Genomic DNA, 17,182 nt, shown 5'->3' with positions numbered 1-17,182 from the left:
GTCCTATTCATTACCAAGCAGTTAAGAAGGTCTTTAGGTATCTTCAGGGTACTAAAGATCATATGTTGACATATCGTCGCACCAACTCTCTTGAAGTAGTGGGTTATAGTGATACAGACTATAAAGGTTGTGTGGATGATAAGAAATCTACCACTGGTTATATATTTATCATGGCAGGAGGTGCTGTGTCTTGGTGGAGTGCCAAGCAGTCAGTGACAGTGTCCTCGACTATGGAGGCAGAATATGTGGCGTGTTATGAGGCTACCCATCATGCAGTTTGGCTACGGAATTTTATCCGTGATTTAGGAGTAGTTGACTCCATTGAAAGGCCTATTATGATGTATTATGATAATACTACAGTGGTTTCTTTCTCCAATAATTTAAAAGGTACTCCTGGTGCGAAGTACATTGATGTGAAATATTTTATGGTAAAGGAGAAAGTTGAAGAATGCCTCATTATTGTTGTTCACACGCCGACTTATAACATGGTGGCAGATCCACTAACCAAGGCTTTACCGGTTGACATATTTGAGGAGCATGTGTCCCGTATGGGATTGTTAGGCAATTGAGACTGTTGTGGGTCAGTGGGAGTTTGTTATGTTTTCTGTAGTAATATCCATGTTGAGTATTATTTATTTCTTTGAATATTTTAATACATTGATGTATGTGGATCATTATTTATTTATGAGATAATTTATTACACATATTATTGCTCCTTATATTTACAGGCCTGTTGAGACTATTAGTCTATGTATATGTGTATGTTGATCCACAGGTGCCATGGTGAATTCCTACTACCTAGTTTGGGTATATTGTTGTATTCTGTCGATACGCAATGTGCTTGAATGAAATGGTTTTGTGTGTTGGGGGATTGCACATGGTTATGTAAATCTCTACTACTTAGACTGAGTTTATGGCATGCAAAGTACTCGGTTGAAATGGTATAATGTTTTGGGAGATTTATTGAGAGAATCTCTACTGCCTAGTCTAGTATATTGTTGTGCCCTGTCGGTATACTATATATTTGGATGAAATGGCATTATGGTTCGGGAGATTCTATAGTAAGTGAGTTTGGATTTTGTATGATGATGATTATGCAGTCCAAGTGGGAAAATGTTGAATTAAATTAATTTTGTGGACTTGGCATAATCAATTACTCACTTACAGTGCCTATTTATGCCATTAATGGGACTGACTTATTTTATTATTTTGTAGTAGGGCCCTTGGTCACACACTCTCTATAAGACTCCAGTTGGCCCATTTGACTGGAGGACCAACTCTCTTTATAAGCCCATTAACTTATCCATATTTTTTCTAGTATAATTACATTATCAAATTATTATTATTTTATGTGTGTCAAAATTAATGGATAAGTCTGACTTGCAGAAACTATTTAAAGGGTCTAGGGCAAGCAAACATGATATACCATACAGTATTTGGAGATTAAGATTTTCAGAAATCTGAGAGTGGTTTGAGAGTAGTGTGTCCATAGGCAGTACTTTATGTTGTTTCTATTTTGCAGGATTAAATATCTAATTTATCAATGGCTGTGTTTGGAGGTTAGTAATTTATGATTTATGGAATTTATTATGTATATTTAGATCCATAAAAATTTCTAACATGATAATCACAACAAGGAGAAAGAGATCCAAAAATGAATAAGTACATCAATATTGACGTTTTCTACTTGTGGAGATGAAATTTAAAAGGATGCTACTATATATGGATGTTGAGACTACTCCAGCTGTTGCTGATGTTGTGGTAGAAAAAGCTCCAAGAGAGGCTCTTATAACGGCTAGTTGATCAGACAAAATCTTCAAGATTTGTGGAAGAGGCAATTACACAGGCATCTGTTGTTAAATCAGCAAATTAAGTTTGTGGAAGAAGCAATGAAACAGGCAGCTATAGTGTTATTACAGATGAGATAAGGAATTCATCTACTCAATTGGGTCAGCAACTGGAGGAGCTAGGCAAGAAATTCAAGCGGTTAAGGAAGAAATTAGTGAGAAACCTAATGAGACGCGATAAAGAGATTAGGGGGAGTCGAATGAGACAGGAAATAGAATTGGGTGAGAAACAATGGAGACTTTATGGAGAAGTATGGAGTCGCTCCTCATCTTCCATGAAGGGTAACAAAGCCCTTTTTATCTCATTGTTAAAGATAATAGCTCAATGAAGTTATATTACAGTGTTCCTGATAACCATAAAAGTGGGTTTGTCAATGCTCTTGGAAAGGATCACGAAGTTTACGATGAATATAGATATCAACGACAGTTGGATATGTTTATTCAAGCTCTTGTAAGAGCCAAAAATTGGACTTATTCAGAGAATGCCAGAAGCAAAGAGAATGAGGTAGTGTGAGTTATATATGGCTTTTTGGTTCTTTTAAATATCCAGTTTTGGTGACTCTAGTACATATGCTGGGTGGTGATATTTTTTCTGGACACTTTTTTATTTTTCTCATCATATAAGATTTTGGCTAGGCCTCTCCTCCCTAATTAATTTCTCAGATGGCGTACTTGATACTAACTAAAATTAATGGTTTACATACACTTTTTTTTTTTTTCTTTTCTTTTTCTCTTTTCTAATATTGCGGATGGGGAAAGTGGTAAGATGTATTTTGCCATTTTGGTAAAAAGGAGTTGATTACTAGTCTTATTAATTTAATTTTATATGTACAAATATGATATTCAAAATTATTTTTTTTCAAATAATTTTCTAATGTTGTTGGTTGACGTGTACCCAAAAAAAAAATGTATAGCGAAAATTAAAATTAAAAAAAACTAGAAAAAAATTTAAGATAAAATGAAAATTGCATCGTATTATTAATTAATTGACAACAATCTCTCTATAATGCTTAGGTTAAAAATTTCTTTGAAAGTGAAACAGAAATTAAGCATATGACAACTTGTCAGCACCATGAGAAAGATAGAAGAACAGCAAAAATTCAAAACGGTTTTTCTTGAAGCGTTGTCTCAGGACATTATTTCTGGATGGATCACGACGCTTTCTTCGTTTATGACTTTATATCTTTCTTGTATTGTATTTTAAATTCTAAGGAATTTTCAGCAAGTAAAGAATGTCTACATCATAAACTTTCATATTTTCACGTAGTTACTGTGCTTTCTCATGGATTTGTATATAAGATATTTTAGATTCCTTGTGCAGCTGTGCTCATCACATGCGCACAATTCCTTTTTTTTTTTTTTTTCAAATATATATATATATATATATATTATCTTATTGGTAAAAAAAAACAAAGGTTACTCTATCCTTGCAATCTTGAACAGTAGATTTATTGTGCTCACAGATAATTTGCATACATATTCATACCTTGAGTCGAGCTTTCAATCCAAATATCTGTAGTACTCGAACATTTGTTCTCTTGGTTAAAATTTAAGAGAAAGTTAAACATATATAACAAAAATTGACTATGTTATATTGGGATAGCATATTTACAAAATCGCTATTTCCCTGTAGTAAATATTTAGAGTTAGAATTCCTCACCATCAATAGATATATAAATATATATGTATGTATAGGTAAATAATTAATATATATGTGTGTGTTATATAAATATATATGTATGTATAGGTAAATAATTAATCTATATATATGTGTGTGTGTGTGTGTGTGTGTGTGTGTGTGTGTGTGTGTGTGTGTGTGCGTGCGTGTGTTTGTATTCGTAGGTTTGGTTTATGGTTTAGTAATGAAACTGTTGAGAATAAACATTTAGGTTTTGGGTGAAATCTTCCATCATTTTTAGTTTTCGAATTTATTGTAATCTCTAATTAAAAATAATAATAAAAACTACTAAGATATTAAATTTAAATTTTAGATAAAGTTGGAACTTCAAAATTGTGTAAAAATGTTTTGAGGTAGTGTTGTTTTTTGAAAGGTAATTAAAGGAATTATTAAGTTCATGAAATAATCTTGATCTCCTGGTATAACTTTTATTAATCAAAAAGTTTTCCCGTTAACAATAGAAATGAGAAATGAGTTGCTTGAAGGAGCAATCCTACTAACAATAACAATATAGAATATTATATTATCAGTGTAAAAAGTTTTATTAATCTCCACAGTTGAATTTAGTTTTTATAACAATATTACACTATTTTTTTAATAGATTACAACAATATTGATTCATATCGTTAATTATTATGAAATCGAAATATATGACTAAACATAAGATTTGATGCTTGTTTTTAAGTATTCTTTTCGGCTTTTATTTCAAAGTGAATAATAAGATTTGCTTGAAATTCGTTGCGTTCAGGTGATTAAAGTTTTTCTTATATTTTATTGGAAAGGTTGTTGGAAGAATCTTTATTTTAATATATATGTATTATGTATGAAAATTTTGAAAAACTTGGACAGCTACATCAAATTGGAAGCTTCCCATCCCCTTCTCATTCCTAGTCCCTAATTGATTAAATACTGATCGATATTGATCCACCCACCATTACTTTTAATTTGGTTTCTGCACGTGTTAAAAAGAATCTGAAATTAATAGTAAAAAGAAGAAAAGCCAAAATGGTGGTCTTGAACATGAACAAGTGCTGGTAATGGCATAGGTTTAAGAAAGACTGACAGTCAAAACCGCCGTCTAGAAATCTCTTTATTGATTTAATTGCAAGTAGAAAAATGATTGACTAAGCTTTGTGACAGCCTTCCGTCCATTTTTTTTTCAAAAAAAAAGGAGCCCTGTGATAGCTATTAAATAAAGCCAAAATCCGTAGAATAAATTTCTCATTCAAGAAACGCAACCAGCGTTTAAAGGTATTATATATATGGACCTATTGAAAGCTACAACTTGGTCATATGCATATGCGTTTGGTGAGAATTCTTGAAAAAGTAAAATTTTGACGCTGGACCAATATTTGAATTCCGATATATGGATCAATCTTAGTTGTTTAATTGCATCCCTTTTCTTTCACAAAGTTTGCTTTCATTGTTAGTCTTCTTTTCATTTTTTGCAGTCAATATGGGCGACAAGATAATTTCTCATATATATCAAACATCATATTTTCTCAAGATTAACCCAAAACCACACAAAAAAAGAAAAAAAAGAAAAAAAATCATCTATATATATATTATTTCAAAAAGGGAAAATGAAAATCCTCATATATGTATGGTTAACTAACTAATATCATTATTTAAAGCTAAAAAAAAAAAAAACTAACTAATATCATTATATATATGGCTAGGCAACAGTGTATAGAAAAACAGATGGGTGCAAAATTGGATATGAAGGCACTACAGTTAAACATATAGCAAAAAATAATAATAATAATAATAATAAAATATAGAGATGATGTGGATGATGAAACGACGGCGTGGATGAGTGGATGTGATTGGTGGGAGGAAAAGCATAGAGGAGAGCGATGCGCCGGCGATGATGAATTAATTAATTGACTTGCTCACGTAGAATGGAAAAGCTCGTGTTCGATGTTGATTGGCCCAGCTGTCAGTTTGAAAGGTCTTCAACAAACCTCCTTACTGCTTCCTGGAAGGCCGACTCGTCCCACTCGTTCCCCTGTACACAGCAAATAAATAAAATAAAATAAAAACACCGCCATCAATATTTTTCTTCTTCTTTTTCTCTAATGGGACCCACTCCTCTACTAGCTCAGCTTCCTTCTTATTTCCCCTACTTTTGAAACCCCATTTACCTAATCTAATTACATTTTAATACTGTGTATATATATATATATATCCTTTTCTCTGCTTATTTGATGGGGACCAACATCTTTCCATTTCCAAAACCTGTTAGACAATAAAAATTCTAGCTACAACAATTAACCAAAACTTTTTTTTTCTTTTTTTTCTTTTTTTTTTTTTAATATAGGAACCAAAACTTAAACGTGGAAACTAATTGATTATGAAAGTATATCATCACTCTAGCAATGTAATTTACTGCCAAATATATGTGTACATGTACGTTTTATTATCTTACAATATTTTATAGGGGTTGTAAATGTGTTTAATATTTGTCTCTATTCTATGTTTATATATACATATATATATATATATATATATTCAAAAAAGAAAAAAAAAAAAAAAAGAAGTATTAACCAATTGAGGATCCAATCCTTCATTGAATGAATCTAAAAATCATAGAAAAGTTTTCAATAGTAATTAACTTTAATTAAAAAAACAAATAAATAATTAACGTTACCGACTGTAAATAAGTTCCATATATAATTAATGTTAACAATTATAATTTACTTTAAAAAATAGATAAATAAATGACATACCTGATCAACTCTTAATCTCAAGGTCACTCGAATGGTAGGACTTGATTTAGTTATATGGGAATCGGCTTCCATGGACAGCAAGCGTATACCGTTAACTCGCTTCAAGAATTCTAGTATCCGGATTACTACATCTTCAGCAGAACGATGTGTTCTTAGAATCACTCGCAAATCTACAAGTTGTCCTTCTTCTGAGGACGTTGATTCAGAAACCTGTGACACCCGAACTGATACTCTTTCAGTAATCGAGGAGGAGGAGCCACCAGCTTCTGTTTCAGCTCCGTTTGCTAGTTCTTTGGCTGATGATGGCAAAACCTGTGCTTCCAACTGCTGGATTCTTTTGGTTAGCTCGGAAATTTGAGATTGCAATGAGGTCAAGTACTCTCTTGTAGTTGTAAGCACTGAAGCTTTGTCTTTCTGTACATATATATAGAGTTTCAATATTAATTGAATTGCATTGAATTCGGTGAGAGAGAGGGTTTAAATTAACCAAAAGAAATTAATTAAATATATATATATATATAGATATATTATATATGTAGATATATATAAATATTTGTGAAGTGGTAGCTGTGAAGAATTAATATGTATATATATATATATATATATATGTACCTTGGTTCCTGGAGGAAGTAGTGATCTCAATGCGTGAAAGCTTTCATTCAGCTTCTCACGCCTCTTGCGCTCCGACATCATATGGTGCAACTGAGTACTGCTGGGGCGGTTTTCTTGCATGCGCTGGCGATTCCTCATGAAAATATTTAAGTTTGTAAAGAATGAAAATGATCTCTTGAGCATGCTTTGCCTGCTGCCGGATCGAGCATTTATTTGGGTGTTCGGGCCTAATGGTGGAGCATATTTCTTGAAAAGACTGGCTTTTGGATTCATGGAATGAGCGAATTGATGAGGTTGTAAATTAATAGGAGGTGGGGGTTGATGTGAAGTAGAAGAAGAAGAAGAAGGTGAAGATAGAACAGCAAGCATGGCTCTGGTCATGGCTGCAGCCTCGCTCTCTGGACTCGGGAATTGAATGTTCCGCAAGCGAGCAAATGCTTGCATTGCTTGCTGGTGAGGCATGGTTGGTGTTATTAGTGGTTGCAAAGAAGTACTCTCAGTATGACTAGTTTCTGGAATTTGAGAAGAAGAAGAAGATGTGGTGCTCATTGGAAGGCTGAATAGAAGGGATGAATATTCCGGGCTATCCATGGTTAGTGATATCAAGGATGATGATGATGATGATGGAGGGTTGTTTTGATCGTTTGGCCTTGGTGGAATCTCCGTCTGTGGAGATAATTGTCTGGCAAAATCTTCAGGAAACCAGGTCTTCATCGTTTCCATATTTATATTAACCTACAAGATCGACCATATATATATATATATATATATATATATTATAACTCTCAATAAGTTACAAGATAATTTCTCTCTTTAGCTTATGAAAATGCATGTGTTTTGATCGTTTCTCTCATTTGATGTTTATTTATTTTATCTTATTTTTCTCTTTCAAGTATATAGTAGCAGTAATAAATAATTAAAATAATTACTACTTACACTAATAATTGAAGTAAATAAACCACTCACAATTTAATAGAAAAAAAAGAAATAGCAAGATTCATAAGTGAATGAATTAGTGAATAGAAGAATTGGTTAATTTAAAAGGACTGAACATGTTAATGAACAACAACTTAATTAATTAAATACCTGTTGGGACTCATTTGAAAAGCCGAGCTCAATCTCTCCACTCTTGCACCCCATGAAAACTACAGCCTTAATCATGGCAGATAATAGAATTGCAGATTAAAATAATAAGTCATGATATGCATTAATTTTCATCAAAGAACACCAACTTTTCTTTCCAGGAAATTAAATACCTGAATCCTTGCTTCCTGTAGCAAACACATAATTAAAAACTTTCAGCTATAATCCTCACCTCTGAAAAAAGAAAAAAAGAAAAAAAAGAAAATAGGAAAGAAAAACTTATGTGTATATATGGGTGTGATTTTGCATTTCTTTTTATGTATAATTACATGTAATATGTTAATCTTCAATTAATATTGAATCAAATATCTAGGTTGTTTTATCATCATTTAATTAAGATGGTTTACCTGATAGAATTGCCTCTGTGTTTGGTTTGACGCCATTCTTTGAAGGTCCGGTTCTTGAAGATGAAAGTAGGGTAAGTTATTCCTAAAAGCAAATCCTGGAACATGGCTGATATATATATATAGGGGGGTAGAGAGAGAGGAAAAAAAAAAAATGCGGCGTGTTATAAAATGTAATAGAAATCAGATATTTTTTATGCATATATAGTAGATATATATAGTAACTCACTCGTTGTCAAGAACAAAAAATAACGATCCCCGGTACCCATCAAAAAGCCTATGAGCTAGACTAGTTCCCGAAGAAGAGCTTGGTTGATTTTTCTCTTCATTGTAAAAGCCATCCAAGAATTTTAAGCAGCTGGAGCAAAAACAATAATATATGAGCGACTGCATTTTATATGTATATACACAAGGAATGAGAGGACGGAGAGAGGAGAAAAATTGAAGAAAAGGGTTGGATGCAAATATACTTGGATGGAGGGGGCAAATATGACCAGAGACAAATGTAAGTGCAGCCAAAATTCTGCATCAGAACTCGAACATAATTCGCACGAGAGCAGTCATCGGCGAGGAAGGCAGTGTCCATGAGGATGGAAAATGGCGGTTAAAGATGCTGCTGCATGATCATCATCCCTTTTGACGTGTGTGTATATATATATATATATTTATATGTATATATACACTTATGCAGATATATAAATATGTTATTACCTGATCATGATCATTTGATTATTCCTGATCTGCTCCTCTTTTTTATGGAAAAATGCTTCATTTTGAAAAATATGCAACACATCCGACAAAATAGAATCGATCTAGGAAACAAAGGATGATGAATATAATAGTATGTTGATGATGCTCATGCCTCTAATTCATGGTGGGGTATTGCTAAATGTGAAATCGATCAACTGGCAGATGATGATGGTGGTGGTGGTCGAGACAGAGAGATTTGAAAAGTAGTCTTGCTTGGAGCAAGGGGATATATATTTTCAACAGAGGGAAAGTTAATATGTGAATTAATAATTAGAAAATAATACTAATACTAATCTGGAAAGAAGAGGAAAAAGACCCCACCCTGAACTTAAAAGACAGAAGACAGATAACAGAAGGAAGAAAAGGAAGAAGGGAAGGTTGGAGATTTGTTGAGAATTTAAGTGTGAAATTGAAAAGTAGTGCTCGAAAATAAAAATATAGTTTATAAATCTAGAGAAGCAGCCAGCCAAAGGCAAAGAGGGGAAAAGTAGTGGTCAAAGTCTACCCATACATATATGGATTTTGAAAAGGGTCAAGGGAGGAAGGCAGAGTGTCCCTTTCCACTTTTCTCCTTTTTTTTTTTTTTTTGGGGTGAATTTTCCACTTTTCTCCATTTTCATTTTTTCACAATTACTTATTCATTTCATTATTCTTCTTATTATTATTAATTTATTATTATTATTATGTCAGGCCTACGTCTCTCTCTCTCTCTCAATATATTCTAATTTTATTATTATTTTTTGAGGGGCAACTTTAGCATTTGTCTGGATCTTATATTTTATAGATGCAGAAACATATATATTATACTATATAGTATGTAATAATATTTTGTTAGTATTTGTTGTTTTTTTTTTTTTTGGGGGGAAAATAGATTAATAAATAAATTCTGAAAACTAACAGAAATAGATATTATGAATAGAGGAGGGAGAATATAAAGAGTAGCAGCTAGTATTATTATAGTGAAAAAAATTAAGGAATTTAAGTAGTGTTTAGTGTGTCGCAGGCTCAGCGCACGAGCAAATGAGAGGGGTATTAGTTTCAGAAAAAAAAGAAAAAAGAAAAAAAAAGGTGGTATTAGTTTGACAATCAAAAAGCAGTGCCGTTTCTAGCCGAATAGAGCCAACCGCATATACGGCCAGTCATTTCCACGAGTAGTGCCGTCACTGCCTCACCGTTATTTTTTTTTTTAAATATTTTTTTACCCAAAAAAAAAAAAAACGTTGTCTCCTTTTATTTTTTATTTTTTTGGAAATTAGTTAAGTCTTCTTTTAGATAATCAATGTTTGTTGATTTTGTTATATGTTATAAGAATTTTAAGAAAAAAAAAAATGCCATTAGAGTTTATCCGTCAATTTTATTTTGATAAAAGACATTGCTTATTTTAAAAAAAAAAAAAAGAGTCAAAGCTATTGTCAATTAATAACTATTTAAAAAAAATATATATATATATATATATATATATATAGTAATTAAAATGATAAGATGCATTTATTATTTTCTTCATTAAATTCAATTTTTAATCATAATTCAAAGACATTTGATGACATATTAGTTTTAAAATTACGTACCACAAAAAATTATTTCGAGTTTCTGATAAAGGTATATGGACGTCAATGATGGTCGATTTGGATGTAGATGGTCTTTGTACATTTTCTTTACCGTGTGTTTGTTTCCCTCGATTGTTTCCACTCATATTTTTCAACAGGAAAAACAATTTTAAAAAAAAAAAAAATCCTATTGCACACAAATATTAAAATAAAAAAAATGAAAGGTGGAAATATTTTTGGGGCCCATCCAGCCCACAATGAGACTGGTCAAGTGAAGGACCATTACTGGGTACTACTTTTTAATGGAGGTCTGGTGATGTAAGAGGAGAAGTATAGCCACCAATTTTAGTTTTATTTACGATAGAAAAATAAGCCCAATACTAGCCTTTGTCTTCGCATGTTTCATATATATATATGTATATATATATACACACACATATGTATGTTCCCCAGTCAAATCCCTCCTCCTTTTCACACAGTTTCTCCCTTAGCCTACGATGATTGCTCTTATTGACTTTTCAATTTTTCTCCGGTTTAGAACAGGGGAATTTGGTCCAATATTTTTTTTGGATGAGCTTACTGATATTTGCCTCTTTATTTGTTATTATTTTTTTTACCTTTCAATATCTATTTTAATCTTAAAACAATAAAAAATAACTTGAATATTCTTTTATGTTTTAAACAAATAAAGAACAAAAATTTATTTTTTAGAAAAAGAAAACAAAGTACATCAAGTAATTGTTTTTACAAAGATACACAAAAATACAAAAAAATAAAACTTACCGTGGAAAAAACAAACCCTTAAAAAATGCAAAGAAAAAAACAAAAAAACAAAACTTCATCTCATCTCAGCATCCTTGAACGGCTATCTCTGAGGTAATTGTTTTAATATTTTTGTTTATTTGTTACCGTGGACCGGTGTGAGTTTGTTTTTGTGTTAATTTTTTGCCTTGCCGTGACCGATGTGGATTTGTTTTTATGTTTATTTGTTGCCTTGCCGTGGACCCGTGTGGTTTTTTTTTTTTTTTGTGTTTTTTTGTTGTCTTACTATTAAATACTTACAAATTTAGTACAATGTGATACATTGAAACTTTTGATTTGTGTTTAGAACAGGTTAAAAATGTGAAATTTTTGAAGTTTATTTGAAATTTAGGTTTTTGTATGGAAGTGATTATAACTTAGGTTTTAAGATAGATTGATATTGGGTATCAGTAGGAAATAAAGAGAGGAAAAAAAGGGGACCAGTTTGGCCTTAAACGGTGGCCGGAGGTGGGAGAAATAATCGGGTCAAAAATCGGATCGGGACTGGTTCAGGTGGATTTGGGTCAACTTGGCTAAAGGTTGAAGATGGAGCGAACGACATGTCGTCTGGGATGAACGACACCCAGACGACACGTTGTTTTTATTTTTTTATTTTTTTTAAAATTCTTTAATTTTTTTTTATTTTTTATTTTTGGTTCCATCGACATCCCTGAGCATGGAAAATAAATAAAGGATGAAGGCAGGGAAATCAATGAATTTGATGAAGAATAATGTTAGTTTGTAATAAATAAACATAATATATGTATATATATATATATATATATATATATTTGTTACAACTTAAGGATATAAGGATTTTTACCCTGATCGAAGTTTAAATCCTAAAGCTAAAGGTGTCACTAGTGCATAATACTCAAACTCTGTCTAGAAAACTACTTTTGTGGGTTGAAAAGAAGAATTTTTATAAAAATGTACTTGACCCTTAAGAAACTAATTATTTTTCTTTTTTGATTTGTATACAGATAAATCATTGACCCTAAACTAATTATACAGATAAAATAAATATAAAGTGAATGATTTGTATAGCATATATAGGTGTTGGTAGGTCTGAGCTTTTATAACCAAATTAGGTTAAACACAAGCAGTATGGGGAAGAGATGTAGCTACATTAGTTGACATACTCATATAGAAGTGGTGAAACATGTTGCAGTCCAGCTTAACCTATATGTTCAGATTATAGTTTGCAACTTTCTGTGCATATTTTTTAGACACATATTGTATGTTAAGAAATAATTAAATATAAAATGAATATGATATGTATATATACAGTCTAAGGGCTGCTTTTGATTGGCTTATAACAATCTGTCTGTTGCGTAGCTTCTATGTAGTCTTCCACCTCTATACTTCACTTTTTTATTTTTCTATTTTGGGTGAATTGACTACTTCCTCTCCAGTCATTTCAATATTTCACTTTATCTGCTTCTGCATGTAGCATCATAATTGGCCACAATTTTGGGTTGCTCTATTAAAACCCCACTTTAAACTATAGCTGCATTAGAAATCTTAGTTGCTTTTCAGACCTTTTTTTTCTTTTAAGTTTTTTCTTCTTCCTTTTTGCTAGGGTAATTTATTAAATAAAATCAGTACTTGGAAATAAGAGAAAGATACTTTATGATTAATTAGAATTGAAGTTGAGAATTCCAGAGTTAGTACTTGTTAATTGTTAGTACTTTCCAAAGGTATATATATATATATATATGTAGAGAGAGAGAGAGAGAGAGAGAGAGAGAGAGAGAGATCGGTGCATAAAATTTTAGGTACATGGTTAGCTAGAAGCAAACACGCAAACACTTTATCCCCAGAAAAGAAAAAAAATAAAGAAGAAGAAGAAGATAGAAAGATTTAGAAATAAACACACTGCTATACAGTAAATGTTTTGTAGATGGCATACACAATATCCTTAGGAAGAGAGCGTATGAAATTGAGGATTGCAGATATTTATATATGTATACATAGTTGACAATGTGGTTAAAGGTAGATAAAAATTTATTAATGTTGTCAATGTACATTTGTAGGTTGTACTTTATAATGGCACCAAAGAGGAACTTGCGAGCTCAACCGAAGAAGGGAGGTAAGAAGGTGGAAAGTAAGAGATGCGGTGGTAGCACATCAGCACCCGACTCTAAGCGTCGACGAACTACTAGGCAACAATCCAAAGCTGAGACGGAAAGTACCAAACTTCTAGGGCACGTTCCACTCTCCTCTCCCCCATCTGAGATGATAAGTTTTATATTCATTTATGTTGTTTTGTGTGGTAAATGATAAGACATCTGTTAGTAGTTATTCATGAATGTGAAAACTCGAGAAAAACTTCATCCGATGGCCATCGGTAATTGCCGATAGGCCATCGGGATTTTTTTTAGCTCATTGTAGGTTGATTACCGATGGTTTCATCGGTAATTACCACTAGTGCAAAAATGTGAACCCATATATCTTAAGATTTGGGTGGAAATTATTATTATCAAGTTAGGGTGGAAAAATAGGGTATGATTAAATGGTTGACATCAGTTCCATTTATGTAATTCATTTTGCAGCCCATCGACGCTCCAAAAGAACAGATCTTTCAGGATGCCGATATATTTAAAGTTAGGGCACATTCATTCGGGATTCCAATAGAAGCGAACAAAGTAATTACAAGTGTCCTCACAAGTGAGCAGCTGGAAAAATATAGACCAACATGTTTTGGACACTTACTTGACATGAAGAACCTCATGTTCTCTAGTCATCTAGTGCATCACCTGCTTTGCAAACGAGTTGTGTCCAACAATCCAGAAGTACTAGAGCTTAACTTCGGCGGATCTGGAGTGCGGTTTCCAAAGTGGGAATTCGCACTCATTAGTGGCTTAAAGTTTTGTAGGTACCCTTCCATGTATGATATGCAAATTTCCAAAGGAAAGGAGCTGCTCATGAGGTTGCTAGATGACAGGATTGACTTGAAACCACCCGAACTGGAATGAATATTCAAGGATACACATTTTGTGGATGATTGGGATGCTGTAAGAATTGCGTTGCTATATTTCTTAGTTCATGGTGTACTCGAAATGGATCCGAGGGTTCAAATAAATAGAAAATTCATTGATTTGGTTGTTGATATCGAGGTATTTAATTCCTACCCTTGGGGCATTCTGAGCTACAAGGAGACGATCAACTCATTCCACAATGCATTCCAGCATAGAAGACGTGCAGTAAAGAATAAATCACAGTTGTATGACCTAAAAGATTTTCCATTAGCGTTTCAGGTATGGTAATATATTTAATACATATAGCGTTTACTTAAAAATTATATTTAATAACCTATAATTTATATTTTGTAGTTGTAGGGGTTTAAAGCAATCCCTAATTTTGGTAACCATTTTGGCGAGCGGCGGGAAACCCGTTGTCTGAGGATCCTTGGATGGCATGCTACAAGTCAACCGAACCATTTTGCCGTCCATAATTGTTTCACCTCAAATAGCAATGTAAGGCAAAGTTATTTAGACTACATGGTACAACTACATTCAAGTTACATTACCAAAGTTAGTTTCCAAATTTACTTTTTTTTCCTTTCTTCATTTCATGTAGTATGTTGTGCACTGGAGGTTAGATGCTACCGATGAGGAGAAGACTATGGATTACTGGCGAACAGTAGCAGTGAACATACATGAAGTTCGCTATACGGCACCACCACTTGTAGCACCGATAGCCACCATTGGCGCTAAAGATGCATCCAAAGCTGAGAAGCATTCTAGTGGCCTTCCAGATGCTAATTTCAGGGTATGCAATTGTTACTTGCATGTAAATTTGTATTTCATATGTTGTACTAATATATATTGACTTATGTTTTGGATATTGATATTGATTAGCTTGCTTGCTTGGAGGCAAAATTTGATGAATTAAAGAAAGAGATGGCATCGTTAAGGAAGATGCATAGTTCAGTTATTAACCAACAAAAGCATCAGGTATCATTTAGACAACTTAGTATACTTTAGGGTTTCAGCATTATTAAATTATATAGTGTAATTCAGCAATTATTTGTTGTTAGGGTTTGGGAACTGCAAAATAACCATTGTGTTTTGCAGGCCGAACATCATATGCACACCCAGTAACCGTCATCTTCGGTGCGACCATCATCCCCTGTGGCACCGTCATTTGGAGAGCAAGCTGAAGAATTTGATGCACCCATAGACGGTTCCAATGATAGGAAGGAGGATGAGGATTGTACAACACCATTTGAGCCTATCGTACCTATAGGACCCTATGTGGAGGGTTCCTGGGCTTTGGTGCCATATCGGCCTATGCATTTGGGGTGGGATATCAGTGCTTCATGACCAATCAGCTGAGATTGAGGTGGAGGATTGGATGTATAACGTTGGTGATACAAGCCGATTCGGTAGAGTTTATCACCAATCACATCACGTCATCTCTCCTTACACCGACTCGTGTAAGAAGAAGGTCAGATTTAATCTTAATCGACATATTGATGCATCGAAGGAGAAGGCATTCGATGAGTGGCATAGGGTGGCACCAAATGAAGCAACCGTGTGTACAACTTATATGACGGTGGGGAAGAAATTTTTGGCTGAGCTACTTACCTCTGAAGGATGGTTGAATTCCGATGTAAGTTATACACTTTATTTTCATGTAAATTCATTGTGTTCCTACGTTTGGAATGATGTTTTATTTATCACCTCGCACTTGTTATTTATTTCCTTTAATGTGGTTTTGCAGCACATTGAAACTATTTTGTGTTTCATACGAAAAAGGCGGTTTGAGAATGAGAAGATGTTCACCCACACCTGTGCCATATTAGACGTGTTATTTTGGGTAAGATGATGGGATGTTACTGCGGTGCTTAATGTTATACTCATGACATTTTATATTGTATCTATTTCATTATTTGGCAGTCATCCATCAAAGGGTGTTATCCTATATGGGGGGCATCTCGAAGCACATATTTATGTGATTCAACATTTCGTAGCTAGTGCGTGGGAAGTCACCCAAACCTAGCGTGCCGTGGCGGAGATGTGATTATGTAAGTCCCTACATATATTTAAAAAAAATTTGACTAAGTTTTCCCAATTTGTGGATAATGAGGTTATGTTCTAATTTGCAGGTGTACATCCCTGTCAACAATGGAGGCATCCATTGGTTGGCAGCATGTGTGGACTTGAAGGCGCGACATACTGATTTATACGATCCAAATATGGGAAATAAATATATCCTAAATAAAGAGTTGAAAAATGCAGAATGCCTTACGTTTATGCTGCCTTACCTATTGAGGGATGGGGGATATTACAAGAAGAATCCGGACGTGCCTCCCACTTTAGAGCCATTCACGATGACCATGATCAAAGATGCACCCTGCCAAGATAATGGGTATGAATATGTTGTCATTTCAAACCACTTCTATTGCTGTTGTTTAATTATGCTTACGTGTGGAAATACACGTGCTTGGTTTTCATTAATGCTATTCTGCAAGGGTGATTGTGGTGTCTACACTTTGAAATTTATTGAATACAAGAGCAGTGAGGAGAATCTTTCATTTGGCTCGGAAGACATTAGGTTTTTTAGAAAAAAAAAATATGCTTTTGATTTGTACTTTAATAAACTTTTAATGTAGATCGTATGTTTAATGTTATGACACCCTATATTAATGTTATCTTAATATGCTGAACCTAGCTTTAGTAATGATAACCGTTGACCCAAAAAAAAAAGAGAAAAGAAGACCCTT

The 17,182-nt window shown here is 33.3% G+C and overlaps 1 protein-coding gene across 3 annotated transcripts; it reads right to left on the bottom strand.

The window, feature by feature from the left end:
• Positions 1-5,066: 5,066 nt before the first annotated feature.
• Positions 5,067-9,522, bottom strand: LOC107424071 (putative transcription factor bHLH041). Of its 3 annotated transcripts, none has more exons than XM_048478610.2 (9): positions 9,065-9,522; positions 8,824-8,986; positions 8,583-8,711; positions 8,357-8,462; positions 8,123-8,137; positions 7,953-8,018; positions 6,867-7,601; positions 6,255-6,668; positions 5,067-5,533 (listed from the first exon to the last, which is right to left on the bottom strand). In XM_048478610.2, exons 2-9 carry the CDS (start codon positions 8,937-8,939, stop codon positions 5,465-5,467), a joined length of 1,650 nt encoding a protein of 549 aa, XP_048334567.1. In that variant the 5' UTR covers positions 8,940-8,986; positions 9,065-9,522; the 3' UTR covers positions 5,067-5,464. The 3 variants fall into 3 exon arrangements, with proteins under 3 accessions (XP_048334567.1, XP_048334566.1, XP_048334568.1); XM_048478609.2 differs by having other exon boundaries at positions 8,824-8,969; XM_048478611.2 differs by having other exon boundaries at positions 8,824-8,966.
• Between the last annotated feature and the right edge of the window lie 7,660 nt (positions 9,523-17,182).

Source organism: Ziziphus jujuba, chromosome 7 (genome assembly GCF_031755915.1).
Source record: "Ziziphus jujuba cultivar Dongzao chromosome 7, ASM3175591v1".
NCBI classification, from domain to species: Eukaryota; Viridiplantae; Streptophyta; class Magnoliopsida; order Rosales; family Rhamnaceae; genus Ziziphus; species Ziziphus jujuba.
The sequence above is the reverse complement of the archived record's forward strand: the minus strand, read 5'-3'. Positions and strand labels throughout refer to the sequence as shown.

What these genes read in the sequence shown, in the direction of transcription:
- LOC107424071 (XM_048478610.2), bottom strand. Translation starts at nt 8,939, where the DNA reads ATGGACACTGCCTTCCTCGCCGATGACTGCTCTCGTGCGAATTATGTT. An exon ending in TATTTGCCCCCTCCATCCAA is followed by an intron (nt 8,712 to 8,823) that starts GTATATTTGCAT and finishes TTTTTGCTCCAG; the next exon opens with CTGCTTAAAATTCTTGGATG. An exon ending in TGAGATTAAGAGTTGATCAG is followed by an intron (nt 5,534 to 6,254) that starts GTATGTCATTTA and finishes TGCTGTGTACAG; the next exon opens with GGGAACGAGTGGGACGAGTC.